Source organism: Seriola lalandi, unplaced genomic scaffold, assembly GCF_002814215.2.
Source record: "Seriola lalandi dorsalis isolate HSWRI2012SDOR001 ecotype SW California unplaced genomic scaffold, Sedor1 jcf7180002054297, whole genome shotgun sequence".
NCBI classification, from domain to species: domain Eukaryota; kingdom Metazoa; phylum Chordata; class Actinopteri; order Carangiformes; family Carangidae; genus Seriola; species Seriola lalandi.
The window spans coordinates 442,972-459,060 of NW_019524850.1; the positions used below are offsets into that span (position 1 = coordinate 442,972).

The window sequence follows — 16,089 nt, forward strand, 5'->3', positions numbered from 1 at the left end:
TAATGAACAATCGTTTGTTGCACTGTTATTGTGCCAAAATAGAGGTCTGAATGCTTCTACCCTCACAGTGGATGAGGTTAAATATTCAAAAGAACATCTGGTGCCCCTGCAGTAACCTAACAACTTAATTGTATTAACTGTTTAACTACAGACACGAAAATCTTATTCACACATATGGCAGACTATAACTTTCTACTTATCACATGTCACTGATAAAAATTGTATGTCAAGCCAATTTTAATGCAAAGGATTAGATAGGATAACTGAAAAACTTTAAGCTGATAAACTAAACCGACAGATTTGAGTTTTGTGTTCTGAGAAGTTTGGGATATTCTGCCCTGCACTTTCGGGAAGACTGTGACATGATAGAGATAAAGCACATTATGCAAATGGAAGATCTGTGGCAGAGTCTTGACAATCGTTCTCTCTCTGCACACCTGCAGCTAAAACCCTTCATTGATTTTCAAACTGTCTGAGGAACCAAGTTCCAGGTGGTTGAAAGTAACACAAAGCAGCCCTTGAAAGTGTAGCTGTGGCAGTTTTAAAGACATGAAACCATTTGCGAAATGCTGCGAAATGCTGCAAACTGCTCATCAAACAAGGTTATGAACAGTGGAAAATAGATAAGTCTTAAATGGGCAGGGCAGCCTAACAATGTAACTCAAGTGAAGTCATAACAAGAAGAGGACATTTAATCAATATATAACTGTTTGGATTTAGTGAATCATTTCTTCCTATATTTGTTAAGGTCATAGCAAAAGTTAAATATGTATTGTATATACAGCAGTTTTCCCACATTACTCAACAACTTAAACGAGACTAGGCCAAAACCTGGTCAATGTGCAAAATTGATGTAGATGAAAACTGTTGTGGAACTGTTGTAAAAAAAAAAAAAAAAAAAAAAAACTACTTTCAATGAAAAGTATCTGAAGTCTAAAGTTCATTACTTATGACATTGAGCCAATAATGTCACCATATGAATAGCGCTGGGGTAACGGGTGAACTAAAAAGGATACAGGTGGATACACAGCCAAAGTAAATTCCCCTTATGTCTCTTTTAAACCTTTAGAAGCCTAATACAACATTCATCAGGACTCAATGAGGCCTGAAGCAGGAGGAGCAGCTGTCAGAGGCCTGACAGGGGATCCTGGGTTTAACATGTTGAACTAAGGGCACATCAACTTCCTACTTTCTTTCCTCTCTTCTTTCCTTTATTCTTGTCTTTCTTTTTCACACAAAGTACAATTAGAATAAAAAAAGTATTGAAATATTGTGGAAGCTACAAATTTGCATAATGCTAACACTGTATTTATTGAATTGCTCAGTTGTTCTGGTAATTCTTTTTTTTTTGTGGCATAATAAGCCTGAAAACATGGAATGAATTCATTACACAGACTATAGTACTTTGTCTTGATCATAGTTATATCTAATGATAGCCACAGTATCATAATCTCATAAGGTGCATTTACATAAGTAATATCCTGTTTGTATTTTCTATACAAAACATTTAAAAATGTTGCGGAAAACCCTTCTTCAGACAAATTTTTCACTCTGAGTTTCAGGTTAATGAGTATTCAAGGCATTCCTCTTGACATTTCCCTCATGACAAAGGGCTCAGTACGCAACCCTCATTTCTAACATTTGCATAATCTCCCTGTCGTCTCTGTGCTCCTCTGTGCTGTCTTTGCCCTCCTCTTCTGCTTCAGCTGTCATTTAAGAGAAAAAAATCTGATTAATTAAGATTTTAAATTATCCACCTAAAGAATCTTAGATGGTAATGTTTGAGTGTTGGTGAACAAATTTGGAAAAGGAAAGCACACCAAGAGACAGCACTAAAAATTGTAATACAGTTCGCAATTCCCCTAATCCTTTTAAAGAGTGTCACCACCTGACTATAAAATCCACTAAATTTGACTACATAAGGGATATAATAGGAAGGTGTACAATATCCACTGGGAGAAAATCACACTACTTTTCACAGGGTGAGAATAAAATGACAGTGCGTCAGCCTCCATTACTGCAGAGGACTGTAGACTCTCTAATAAGGACACTGGAGGAACAACATTTTCAGAGAGAAGCACAAACAGAAGTCTACTGAGAGAGCAAAGAATTGTGCATCAAGGACAGTCTTGCATTTCAAGAGTGGCAAAGGCAAGACATCATACTGAAGAACAGTTTTATCCCTCTTCTCTTGTAATCATCTTCCATAATGACACTCCAGCCTTAATCCCAAGGGCCAGTTTGATAGATGTTACACAATGGAAAAGACCCAAATGAAAATTCAGCTTTTTGAAAACGGCTCTGCATCATGAAGATGGGACATTTCAGTGACAGTCCAGCAACTGCAGATAAAATGTGTGTCTGTATTGCCATTTGACAAACTGTCCTGATGATGACACTATTGAGCATGCCCAAATTCAAGGGCTGACACACTTGGGAGACTCATGCAAACAGGTTCTCTATGTGAAGCTTGCTTGGTCTAGCATTAAACATTCATGCCTCCCTTCCCTGTTCTGCAACTTCACTGCTGAGAATTCTTTTACTGGATCTGCTGTGTCCTAGTCCATTGAAAATAAAACCAGTTGAATAAGCACAGGCTTTCTTGCTCTGACTCTATCATTTGTAGCTCAAGAGTACATTGTGTTTTGGTATGACTAAACTATTTCCTGCTTGGCCTCCTTTAGTAAACAGAGTGAATCATCTTCAATACTTTGTTCAAAATATAACCAGTCAGATATTTTAACCTGACGACGGCATTGTAAATTTACTGTGGAGAATTTTGAAATAATCTACATTTATTAAGTGCACAATGATCATGGTTACAAAAAAGTTGCCTAGTTTTAGACTGGTCTGACTTTTTAGCCTCGTGCCATGACTCTAAGAATGGCAGTGTTGGTTGTCTGATGGTTGGTTGGTTGTTTGATTGGCTGGTCAGCTGGTTGACAACTTTGGTCCATATGTAAATATCTCAACAACAGTCGGATGGATCGTCTTAGTAATAGTTATACATTTTATTTATATAGTACTTTTCTTAACAATATCATGGTCAGGCATGGTCAGCAGAGAATGAAGCCTACTGATTTTACTGATCCCATGCCTTTTCTGTGGCTCCACCATGAGGTTGACATTTTTTCCAGTGAAATATATCTACATCTTACAAGATGGATTGGCACAGAAATGTTGGTACAGATGTTTTTGGTCCCCAGAGGATTAATCCTAATGACGTTGTTGATTCCCTGCCTTTTCTTCTAGCGTCATCATCAGGTCAAAATTCATTTTGTCTTTGGTTTATTTGTACAGTAGTTTGGTTTTCTCTACAATGAGCTCCACAGAATCATTTGCATGGCTTTACGCTCTTGGTCACATTATGACCCATTCAGTCAATAAAATTACAACAGTTTACTTATTTTACAATGTTCTGTATCGTATTATGCTTCAATTCACAAGTGACATTGGTGCTCAATAAAATAATACTATGGTAATACTATACCTGATCGTTGCAACTATTTTAAACATACTGTTGCATTAATTTCAGCCTCACAGAAAACAACAAATAACAAGACTTGTACAAATATTCCTGTCAATCAAGACAAAAAGAGCAGTAGCTTTCCAAACCCCCCCCGCCAGTGGCAGGCAGTTGAACATGGCAACACACAAAGTAAAAATTAAGTTATGTTCTCCTTTTTGCAGATTGCACAGCTCTCATGTGTTTAAAATAGAACCAAAAACCGCACTCCCTGCAGACAAAATATCCACAGGAGTCATGCTTTTTTATTCTTACAAAATAAGATTATTTGTTATCCAAGACAAATGTTGAGGTTATGATTTAACTGCAAAGTGACATATGCTGATGTTAATGCATCACAGCATTGTTATTCTCTGATTAGTTGCCATTGCAGAACACATTTGTGAAAAAGCTGTTACAGTTGGATTTAAGAGCCTCATACATGGTTACGGAAGTCTGGCTGTTGATGGGTGTGAAAGGACCAAACTACTGAGGCTGTGACTGAAAAAAAATACTCATACTGTCAGGAACACTATTTGGATTATCAGAACTCTGTCAAGAACATATTGTCTTAACTTATATATCCACTCAGTGCACACTACAACTATAGCACAATTTTAAATCATCCTAAACTTGTTCTAGATTAAATGTACAAAAGAGAAGGCCATCTAAGGATCATGCCAGCCCCCCTAGGTTGTCTTAATTGTTCTCTCCCTTTTCAGCTCGAGTTCATGCTTGTTTTCACTGAAACACTAAAGGTTATTCACAACCTCCTCTGAGATATCGACTGCCCCCAGTGTCAAACTGTTTCTGCTCCATGGTACTGATACTGAAGTCCAACCAGTCTGATCAAATGCTGTGTGAGTTTCCAGTTAAATTCTCTTTCCACTCGAAAGCCCAGTAAGCTGGGATCAAATGATATCAGATTCTCTTGCCAGCAGGACCTTTGTCATCTTACAGCTGACACAACACTTCAACAGCTACATCATAACCCCCACAACCCCGAAACCACCTCTACATACAAACACACAGGAAGACTTTGTGAAAATGTTTATCTGAACTAAAATGTTAAATTAAAAAAGCAGCCTATAACTAGTAGTCTGCACTCTTTTGAAAGTCAATAATTTATTTCATTGTATTCCCTTTTGCCAGGAAGCAAATTGAAATTCAGTAAAACGAAATGCATATTTGAATGGCTGGACTACTTTTGATATTTTGATTATTCTGTCTTTTTTGTCACATTATGTGCAGTATGTTTGCATTTGTCCTCCAGCCAGCCTTAAACAGAAACAATAAACTGCAGGGTGCTTTGAGGAAAAGGCTAAATTAAAAATGTCATATCATTTATGAGCTTGAGACTAGCTGTGGAAATGTAACTGAATTTCACTACAGAACCCTGGAAAAAACCAATGTAGAAGATGCTATCACTGCAATAAATGAATAAATACATTTTAATTTGCTTTTCACAATTTTGATTAAATAAGTGTACAAGTCTAAAACAAACACTGAGGATATATGTATTGATTCCTTTGCAAAAATAAAGTGCAATTTCAGTTTGACTTTGAATCATCATGTTTGTCTAGTTGTTAGGGCTTATGACTAAATGACACATAATTATGCATACAGCAGTCATGTATAAAAAACATTTTTATTTTAATGTTGTAAACATTTTACTAGGCACTAATAAATAAAGTTGAATGATTTGAGTGTCTCTAGCGGAGGAGTTAGTTTGTGATAATAAAAAAAAGCAATTATCAACATCTCGGAAACAAACAGCAGCAATTGAGCACAAAAGAAATAGTGTGTAATTTTATTCAATAAAACTAGAGTCTATTGTATTTTTACCTGCATCACTGTACACAACTCTGCTATTCAAGGCTAAAATCAGCCTTCCTCCACACAAAGCAGCTCAGTGCAAACAGGGCCACAGTGACATTAGGTGGGCGAGACTGCTGCTCAGTATGGCCTTTGGCTGGTTAATGAGATAGAACATTTGGCCAGTTCTGATCTGGCTGTTTTATTATGTGAACAGACAACTGCGGAACCCATTTAGCAGCCAAATACCTGTGGCTTTGATTTTGACAGAGCGTGCCTGCTTGTCCTCTGTGTCTCTCTCACACAATCAATCAAAGCCTGAACTGGAAGGAAAGGACATGGGAATCAAACAATATTTCAGCATGTGACTTGTAAATGTCTTGCAAAGATCATTCCATTCATCAGATTAGAAGCAGCTGTAGACCAGCTGACTTGACATATCTTGTCTAAATTCTTGTTTACGATAGAAAGGCAGTGAAAGGAGTGCAGTTTTTGTCTCGAAGCAGTGATTTTGCTTGCATGCTTTTTGGCTGACATGCTGCCATTTAGTGTCACGTGGTTAAATAGAGTCACAGTGACATTTGAGGAAAAACAAGACTTTGGTCAAAACATAGTCTTTCTTATGTTGTGCCCCCTTGAGTTTAATGAACAAATACAGTGATACGAATGGCTTTTAGAAACCACATCAAATGTCTGCTAAGACACATTTTTGACCCTCTGTTCGGTATTCAAAGCTAGAGGCCTCCGCTTCTTTGTTGTGTATCTTGGAAAATGTTAATCAAACCTGATAGGGATCATACTTGTATGATTTACATACTTAAGTTGCGGCATCAATCACCACGTGGCCAGTACCAGATTAGTCTGCTATTATCACTGCATAATTATTGCTTTAGTCTGCATCAGCAGAAAATAAGAAAGTGTTTATTTTTGAATGTACTGCTTTAAAGTACAAGTTTGAAGTGTGAAATTCAGTTTGTATACTGTGAATTTCCTTTTCAGACATTTGCTCACAAGTTGGTGTTATACAGCATGAAAAGAAGATGCATATGGATGTACATACAGTTATGAGAAAATGTTGATATATGAATGGTATTGTAGTGCCGTTACTAATAATGACGTTAGAAATTATTTTTATCACTCTTTTGTCAAAACGGTGCTTGTTGTCATACATGCACAGATGTTGCAAGAGTTTCTGTTTTCTGCAGCAATTTGCTCACTGATTGCCTAAATAGTAGTTAAATCATAACCCAGATAGATAAACACAACAACACACATCATTAAACATTGATAAAACTATTTCGGATGTTGTCTGAAAGACTTTAGGTAAAGAAGATTGGATTGTTAACAGCAACAAATAGCTGTATTTTGTGAACTCTTTAGAGTATACTTTCTAAATTGATCCAAAGACCTACAATAGTTTTTTTTTTTTTTTTTTTTAAATTTGCCGTGTAATAAGGCCCCTAAAACACTAATTTAATCCCAACACAACATGCCACCATAACCACCATACTAATAATACATAAACCTCACCTACATAATGCAACAAGCGTGTTGCTACTCTCCTCTGAGCCTTAGTAAACCTTTCTAATTAAGGTGTGACCTCAGGAGGCACACTAGTCTGTGACATGATATCACTACATTCTGTAAAAGCTCTAGGAAAGACTAAGGTATGTGTAGCTGGAAATTGAAGTTTGCAGGGTTTTTAGCAATCATGACTCAGGGCTTGATGTAATGAAATGCTGTGCTGAGTGTGGATAGAAATGAATTGGAGGCTCCTCCACTCCAAGTGAGACATTTTGAGCATAAGAAAACAGCAGATCTGGAAACATCCACATTTAGCAGTGAGAGTTCAAACTGCATTAAAGGAGCCCCTCAGAGTTTTCACTTGCACAGGAAATAATTTACATTAGTTTATCACTACAATGCATTGTATACTTACTGACCTTAAGGCCTAAGGAATCCTGTGTCATAAAAGTATTTTATTTTGACATTTTGAGACCTGAGTTGCTATAAAAAATTTTGTTTAATTTGTAAAATTTAAATGCCAAAAATGCGATCACACTCACTGCTAAACCAACCAACAGACTTTGTATTTCAGCTCTTTAAAATATTCACATACCAACTGGTTGGTCGGCTGATTTTAGAATCACTTTCCACCCACCCATTTAAAGGATGATTCCAATCTCTACTTGACTGTAGAAACCGTTGTTTCCGTCTTCCATTAAAAATAGAGAAAAAAAATTGAAAATATTTTCAAAAAAATGAGAAAAAGCTCAAATCATTGAGTCCCCTTTGTGTGGATTGTTAGGCAAATAGGCAGCTGAGTTGGACAGACTGGACGGCTCTGCAGGAGCAATTTGCTATTGGTTCTGCTCTAGGATGACTGATGATGGGCAGCAGCTTAGAGCTGGCAGGAAAGAAAGGGACGCAGTGGCACAGCGAGTACTGGACATGTCGGTAGTGATTACATTCAGCTTCAGAAAGGGTCAGGGGTCAGATTGAGCGTGTGCCGGCAGCTTCCTGCGCCAAACTGACTGTATTCCCAACACTGTACAATGCCATCTCCTTATGTTGCCCCGGGCTAGCTCTGCAGCCTCACTTTCACACTGTCACTGCTTCTCACTATTTGAAAATCAATTCAGTTCCCCCACTGAATGCACCGGGGTAGCATATATTCCCCAGTGGTAAGACTTGAGAGCTTACTGTAAAGTCAGATTTCAGGCAAAGAATTCAGATTTCAGCATTACTCATACACAACAATCTGTTCTATAAAAAATAAAATTGCACTAACCATTTACATCTCTCAGCAACATTGTTAAACAGTTATGAGGAAAAGAATACCTTGCACCATGAAGGGCAAGTGTGATATGTCTATGGAAGCTATCTTTAAAGTGTAACAGAAGCTATTCACCTCAGGTCTAGCTTCTAGCACACAGGATACCACAGAAGTGCAGCACGAAACATTAAAAATGTAGTTTTCTCCATTTTGAACTCGGCAGTGTGACAGTCCCAAAAAAGTAATCACGGTAAAGGCAGTTTGCCATTACTAGCAAATTTGCATGTCAGAGTTGAGCAAAGTTTATTTATCTATATAAATGGATCTGTTCGGTTACTCAGCATGACTTAGTGTTATTTTTGTGGTTCGGCAGACTTCAAACTAATTATATGCAACTAATATAGACAACCGTATACTGTGTAATGTCTGTGTACTGCCTAGTTTCCAGATCAGGCTGCAGCTTTATTTGCAAAGATGACTGACTAAAAATCATACGCTACATCTTCACATTCAGTTCATCAAATCTAAGTGATATACATTTCAAAATAAAGGCATAGGATCTTTTAGCTACAAACAACCTATGCTGCTTTCTAAATAACACCCCTCAGGTTAACTAAAATGCAGCACTAATGAAGTGAATCAATTTTTACAGTCAGCTTTATTTACATGAGTTAGCTCATTGGCTGTTGTTTAAAAAACATTTAAGAGTCGGAATTGCTTGTCCACTCACAGGGAAACACTTAGTGTGCTTTTCAGTGCACAAAATGAGATTCATGTAGCGAGAAACGCTTTAACATCAGTCTGAATAAACTCAAGGATGCTTGTAGAAATGTTTGAAGAAAGACTCACCATCCTCTCGAGACTTTTGGATAAACGCATCAACGCCGCTTTCCCCGTAGTTTCCCTCCGAAGCTACAGTGGAGACATAGTTCCAGCGCATGGCTTTGACAATGTCCACCATGGCCTGGGCCTGGTAGGTGTCTGGGGGCACCACCCGGGAGAAGAAGTCATAGCGGGTGTTATCACTCAGCTCTGGAGCCGTGGAGGCATAGCTCACCTGAGGGATCTAAGAGAGGAGGAAACAGAGAGATGTGGTTACACATGGGGAAATTAATAAATAATGGGCTTTGTGTAAATTAATTATATATACAGCAGGAAGACTCCTTGCAGTTTTTATGTACAAATACATGATTATAATATGACACTTAACATCTGCTGATATCTCCCAACTGCTCCCTAGTGGTTGTTCATTCTCTACAATTTTTCACGCTCTTGCTTTAAATAGTCTTGATGATCACAGGCTTAGCTACAATACCTTCTGAGAAGTATTTTCCACACCAGTCGAGCAACACTAATCTGTTCATGAATTCACACTTGTCTCAGGCAAAATGTGAGATTTGTTTGGTCTTGAAAAACATATAAGAACAGGACGCCTTGAGAGCTGCAATAATACCCAATGTTCCTGTCAGGATTCACAAAGCTGTTATTGTATAATGGGAAAACTATAAATATAAAATAACCTTATTGTGTTAAACAGTTTGAATGAAAGTTAGAGCACATGAAGGTCAAATGTTGACTGATAGCTCGACAGAGTGGAAAATAATCAAAAGCAAGTTGAACTTCTGGAACTGATTGAAACTGCCTCAGATGAAATCACAATATTCTTTTGAAATATCATCTAGTTTGACGTGTAAAAACAGCTTTTGTTGGTGAGTGCAAGTCTAGTTCTGGTTGCCTTCACATGCAGCTGTTCTAAAGGGTTTAACTCCCTCTGCTCTTGGTTTCACTACAGAAGTCTTTCAGAAGCTGTCTCCAGCAGGAAATTCTTAGTTGATAATCTCAACTTTTGCTTGCTCAAGTTATTTCAGATTTATGGCCGCCATAGCTGCTGTGATCTTCCTACTCTATGGCTTCTGTGCTGCACAGTTTGGAAGTTAACTGACCAGATTTTATGACATTCAATAATGTGTTTCATGGTTTAACTTCAAATATGGACACACTTTTTATGCTGATGCTTTTTTTTTTTTTCTTCTTCTCCCGATTCCCCAGGGCTGATGAATTCAGGCAGTAGATGTAGAAGGCAGAGTCTCTGCTGCTTTAAAACAGAATAGATTTTGACTGCATTTGAGTCAGTGGGTGAAGATCTTCTAATGTGCGTGAACCGGCCCAGTATTAGAGTAGACTACTTGTCCTTAGGCCTCTGTATCATGTATATTTTTCATAGTAAAAACACAAAACACTGAAAAGCAATTTACAAATAAAAGAACAAATGATTGAAAAAAGGCTGCTTTGGAGTATTGCTTAGTGTTTATAGTCATGTGAGGATATTAACTATTTCAAAAATTCAGTTTTCTATAGCCACCTAATCTACAAATTGTAATCTGTTTTACAGATTATTTAAATAATATAGCATTACAATAACCACGTCTTTCCAATGATAACTTAGAAGGCCCAAATAGTTGACTTTTACTGTGCCTTTTCATGATGACTGACATGAATGAAACGTTGCTCATCTTTTCCAAATACTGTTTGTCATGGCACCTCAGTGCTGCCCTGGGGATTTTGACAAATGCTGTCACCTTTGAGCCGACCAAGAGGAAGGGATGTGTGGATGGAGGGATAAGCTGAGTGTGACACTTTGAAACCTGCAGTATGCTAGAACAACATTCATTTGTTACTGCTTAGAAGATGTATGACTTTCTGCGTCTGCTCTTTTATGGATCTGAATTTCAAAATAAAAATGTTGTCACCTGCCAATCCATGTACAAGTACCTATATCCAGCAATGCTACATCAAAGTAAACTTTATACTCTAGCAGTCTTACTTTACCAATATTTACTCAACTAACCGCATATAGACCACTGTGGAGGTGATATCGTCCCCTCCTCTCTACCTCACTTCACACAGCGGAGGCCTTTGATGTGGCCAGCTGTAGCGCTGCACTGATCCTGCTTCTACTGTGCTCCCTGCAGCCTGTGTTAGAAGCACAGCTATTCAGTCTGTACCTATGACCTACAGCTCCTAACAACTCATGTATCTCCACACCAACTCTCTTTTTTTGCCACAAGGATCCACCGGGTAAAGCCAAAACTGAGGGCAGCAAGTGCAGAACTTGTAATACTTGATGTAATAACATCAGGTAGACTTTGTAGAATTCGAGGTCCAAATAAAAAACACACATTGACAGTGCTTCAGTGCAGGCTTGGCTTTATAGGTAATGACTTGTAATGCAGCAACCGTGCCGATCAAAGGCAGCCTTGTTAACTCAATTCCCTTTCAAAGAAGAGAAGAAGCAGACAAGGGAAATCTGTGTGTGCGGTAATGGACCATGTGCATGTTGCAAGCCAGCCTCCTGGACCGACAGCTTTTCAGTTGCCCCAGACCAGCACACTTTGCTGTGTCCACACAGCCCTTGTGCATTGGTTGTCTTGTTTTGAGTTGGAGTTCCTTGTGTAAATTGCATTGCTTCATGAACTGTGAGCACTGACATCAGTGTTGGAGGCTGACATGCTCCCTGCATGTGTTCCTCTGGGATGCTCTTAGAGACACAGAACTTGACAAGGTCTGTGTCAGACCTTGAGTCTGCACCCTGCGGACTGGTGGCTGTCAGCTGACCTGTTGATTTAACACCTGGCGGTAACAGCAGGCTAATGTACACCTGACCCCCAAGTTTGCTTAGTTTTCATCTGCTTTGATGGGTGGTAGGACTATTCTCTTTACATCTGCGTTTTTCTCCCCCTTAGAAGCAATGAAAGTGTGAAACAGTTTTTCTTTTTATTGCACTCCTTTGACGTCATGAGGCAGCATCTAGCAAACTGCAATTCAAGTGTTGTGCAAAGGTGTTGGGAAGGTGTTAATGATGCCTCATTTTAGATTATTCCAATGTTCTAGCACACAGCAGCAGAGAGAAATTTTGCCTTTTTTACAATATGCACCTACAGTTGCCATACAGCTTGTGTGTTAGTGATAGATGTGTGTTAATTTTGCAAATGCAATATGTTCTTTACATACATATAAGGTGATAACACATGTATATAAAGGTCTCTTTCTATTGTTACCAGAAAAAAAGTGAAGACAGGGCAACTAAGTGAAAACTTCATTCTAAATGTTTTGTGTTGTTTTTCAGGGAAAAAAAAACATGCAATGTTTTAAAAATATCTAGGAAAATGTTTTACAACTGATTTTGAATTTCTCTCTTTTTGTGTTTTAATTTTGCTGCTGTCATGTATTGTGGTACAAATGTGACGTGTCTGGTCCCATATCTGCCAAGTAAGTGGGAGCTGCAGTGAAGCTACCCTGTGTTGTATTTTTCACCTGAGGGATTTTCAGTGCTGTAACAATCACACAATTTCAGCATTCTGTCAAGAACCGGGACAGGCAGAGCTTATCATGTTTGTGTTGGCGAGATTTCTTGCTCACTGGACTACAGCGATAGTCCTGAACAGTGTGCCTCCTCTAATAGAACACAGTCACTTCTTAGCATTGACTCAAGAAATTAAATTCCTCAGCAAGGGCCCCCCTCCGATCTCCCTCTAGAGAATAAAAAGAAATAGGGATTGAACTGGAAAAATAAAGACTTGATGCGTTGTAAAAAGAGAATGTGCCATATGCAGCAAGCAGAGAATATCTTGGCAGGGTTTGACATAAGAAAACTGCACTGTGCAACCGAGTTTAAGACGGCTCACCATCCTCGCAGCCAGATTCAGTGGTAAAGATCTTAGTAGGTTGTTTAAAAATGTTCTCATGGCTCCATTTTTGTGATGCTGTGTACACTTACCATCTGTTCAGGCTGAGACTAAAGCAGCTGAGCTTCCTGTCCTCTGATGTGAGCTCTTTGTGACCCAATTACTTCATCAGAGTATACCAATACAGTATAACCCCCCCCAAAAAAAAAGTTTATAGAATTGCTTTAATCTGCACCCCCTCACCCCAGCACTATCCATTTAATTGCTAATGGGCTTTGGAAATATGTTTAATTGCTGTGATGTGAGTTTCAAGCAGATTTTTGATGCAGATTTAATGTTCAAATCACTTGCTTTAAATAACTGTGCCTTCTTAAAAATTCAATGAGCTCATTTGGCACTGCATCAATGCAGGAGTAATGATGCTCATTAGAACTGTACAGAAATATTATACATCTCTACTGTTTGCTGGGGAAGAAAAATCAAAAGCTTTAGTCGGGCTCTGGAAATGTTTCAGTAAATACTTCCAGCAAATATGTTTGGAGTATATTTTTGATCTGAGATCTTGATCTGATCTTGAGAGAAAGTAAAGGTTTTGCATGAACTAGCTCGTGTGTTAATCTTACTGACACTTATGCAGGACTGCAGTTACTGTGTAAAAGGTGTTGATATTCCATCTTAATAAATAGTATTATAATCTAAAGCTTTCATAGCTTAGCAACTGTAACTAAGCAAAGTAGGCCTGTTAAGCTTTGTATTTCTCTAAACCCCCCAGTCGTGTGCATTGGACTTTGGAGAGTCTTTTTTTTTTTTTCTTCTTCTTCTTTTTTTGCCTTTCCGAAATCAAAAATACAGACAAATAGATAAAACAGTGTGCTTATCTATTCTAACATAAGATGCAATGTTAGCATGTCAGGCTAGCTAATGGCACCTTAGCACTACTTTAAGGAGCATGTTATAACCTAACTACATTATTTTGTGGGATTCCAGGCTCTGTACCGTACTGTTCATGTACATCCACAGCAGAGTTTAGAGTAATGATGGTGGTTCTGTCCTGCTCTTTAGCAGCCAGCCCCTCCAACAATACTTATTACTTGAGATGGTGTTAAAGGTGCCCTTTGGAGGTTTCTTGTAAACAAACAGTCTGTCTTAATATTCAGTGTTATTAACCAGAACGCATTGTGTGTACCCTTGAGATCTTTCAAATATATTGAATGCTAGAGCTGTTAAAAACTGACAGTTGTCATTTTAGCTGAAAAAAAATCAACAGTCCTCGGCTAGAAATGAAAAACCAACTTCTGTGTGAAATCTAAGAACCATTGTTTCAAAAATTGCTGTGAATTTCGAGTGGAAAATGTGGTTGACATTGTAAACTGTGTATGTGCTGTGCTAGAATGGAAAGCTTGATTAACTTAGAGGAGCAGAGCTTTGCGAACAGTCGACCCCTTCACTTGTCAGTATTTATAAGGGAAACGGTGAAGTAGCCCCAGTAATAGTGCTGTAGCTTCTAATTTACAGAACAGTTTTACACCTGTTTTTCTATGTTCAATCAGAGGCAAGAGTAGTTATGTTTGTTTTCTCAGGAGTCCCTGAGTGCCAAATGGCTGACACACACCAGCACCTTCAGGCACATTGTGTAGTCTTCACCATTCAATTAAGAAGCAGCTGGATGTTACACTGGATGTTATCCAAGGTCAACCTTCCACTCAGTGAATCCCCACAGTGTAGATTTCCATTCTTACCTGGTGATAAATTGAACTATTCTCTTCTTGGCATACTGATTGATCAAACCATTGTGTTGGAGACGATTTCTATGTGCTTTATTATTTTCAGCTGCTCAACAGTTTCAGTGTTGTCATTAAGACGCCTCACTTCTGCCAAGTAAAAAAAAAAAGGTTGCTTTCTCTACAGCTTGGCTTGACCCTGTGACTAACTGCAGAACCAATCTGCTGAGTCATAAAGCACATTGAGATCTTCCCACCCATTGTTACCAAGATCAATATGGTGAGACTAAAGTGAACAATGCAAGCTCCACACAGATGCCTGGGCCAAGAACCAAACTCTGATCTGCTTTTCTGCAAGGTACCACAGGTGCTTTGTTCTTGATTGCCATTCCCTGTTTACAGCTCATTGCAAGAATCCCTAATATTTCCTCTACAATAGATTAACAGCCTCTTGAGAATTGTTTCTAGAAGGCAGGGTTTTCTTTGACCTCCCGCATGTCCTTCTAGTATAATAACCTTTCAGCTTTAAGAGAGAAATCAGGATGCTGAACAAATGCAGGAACCCTTCACGCTATTTTCACTGAACCTTGCTGTTCTGACAATACAGAACATTGTTGTAGTGTGTCAGATAAAGAATTAACGCATTGATCACTGCAATGTAATAACTGATCAGTAATGTGCAGATTTTAGTGCATGGCATGAAAAGTCCAGGCTGTAATCAGTGACTCTGGCTGAATTACATCTAGCAGTGGCAGATTATCTCACTGCACTGGTTCTGTGATGACTGTCATAAAGTGTGCGCTTTCTACTGCTTGCAGCATTATTGTAATTCATAAAATGATAAGTTCAAAAATTAGTAAAACAAATGCATTTAGATGGTCATGATTTGTTATTTTATTAACTAATGTGTTTTCCTTCACTTATTCGACTTTGCTCTTTGTACTTCCTGCTTCAACCACATTTTAATTGGGTTCAGGACAGCCAGTGCGCCCGGCTAAAAATAAAAATAAGTCCAATCAACATAAAGGTAACTGAAGCAAGACTAAACGAACCCTCCCCACAGTCAGCAGAATAGCTGGCTAGCAGCTCAACATCAGGGTTGTAGATCCCACAACTTCTGTGCTCTTAATAAAATTCAGTCCTTTATAGATTCAGGAGACTCTAAAGGCCCAGGCAGACAGAAAGTGTCAGACATTACTGTCAACAAATACACTTATTGTTCTCAAAGGATGGAAACAAAACAGAGACATTAAGAGCTGTGCTAAAACACTTTGGCACTGCTCCAAGCTTCAGTCCACACTGAAGGTCCACTGACAAAGCTTAACAGCGTTCAAAAATGTGGATGTTTTGTGTGCATGAAATTTGTGAGAGAGAGAGTTAGACTATGTCTGAAAATCCTCCCTATTTGCTACCTACTGCGCAATATTTACAGTGTAAATATCAATCTAGACTCAATACCTCATAATGACAAAGTGAAAGCAATTGTTTTAAAATGTATTAAAAAAGAAAAACTGAAATATCACATGATATTGATTGGACTGATTGGACATGATTTGGAAAGGCCCATAGCTGTCTATGTAAGGTTTC

The 16,089-nt window shown here is 38.4% G+C and overlaps 1 protein-coding gene across 1 annotated transcript in view; it reads right to left on the reverse strand.

Annotated features, from left to right (window-relative positions):
- The window catches only part of grm4 (glutamate receptor, metabotropic 4), a 175,871-nt gene that overhangs the window by 48,474 nt on the left and 111,308 nt on the right, over positions 1 to 16,089 (reverse strand). The window contains exon 3 of the mRNA XM_023406264.2: positions 8,946 to 9,162. Within this exon, the coding sequence (XP_023262032.1) occupies positions 8,946 to 9,162 (217 nt within the window). The remainder of the gene's footprint in view (positions 1 to 8,945; positions 9,163 to 16,089) is intronic.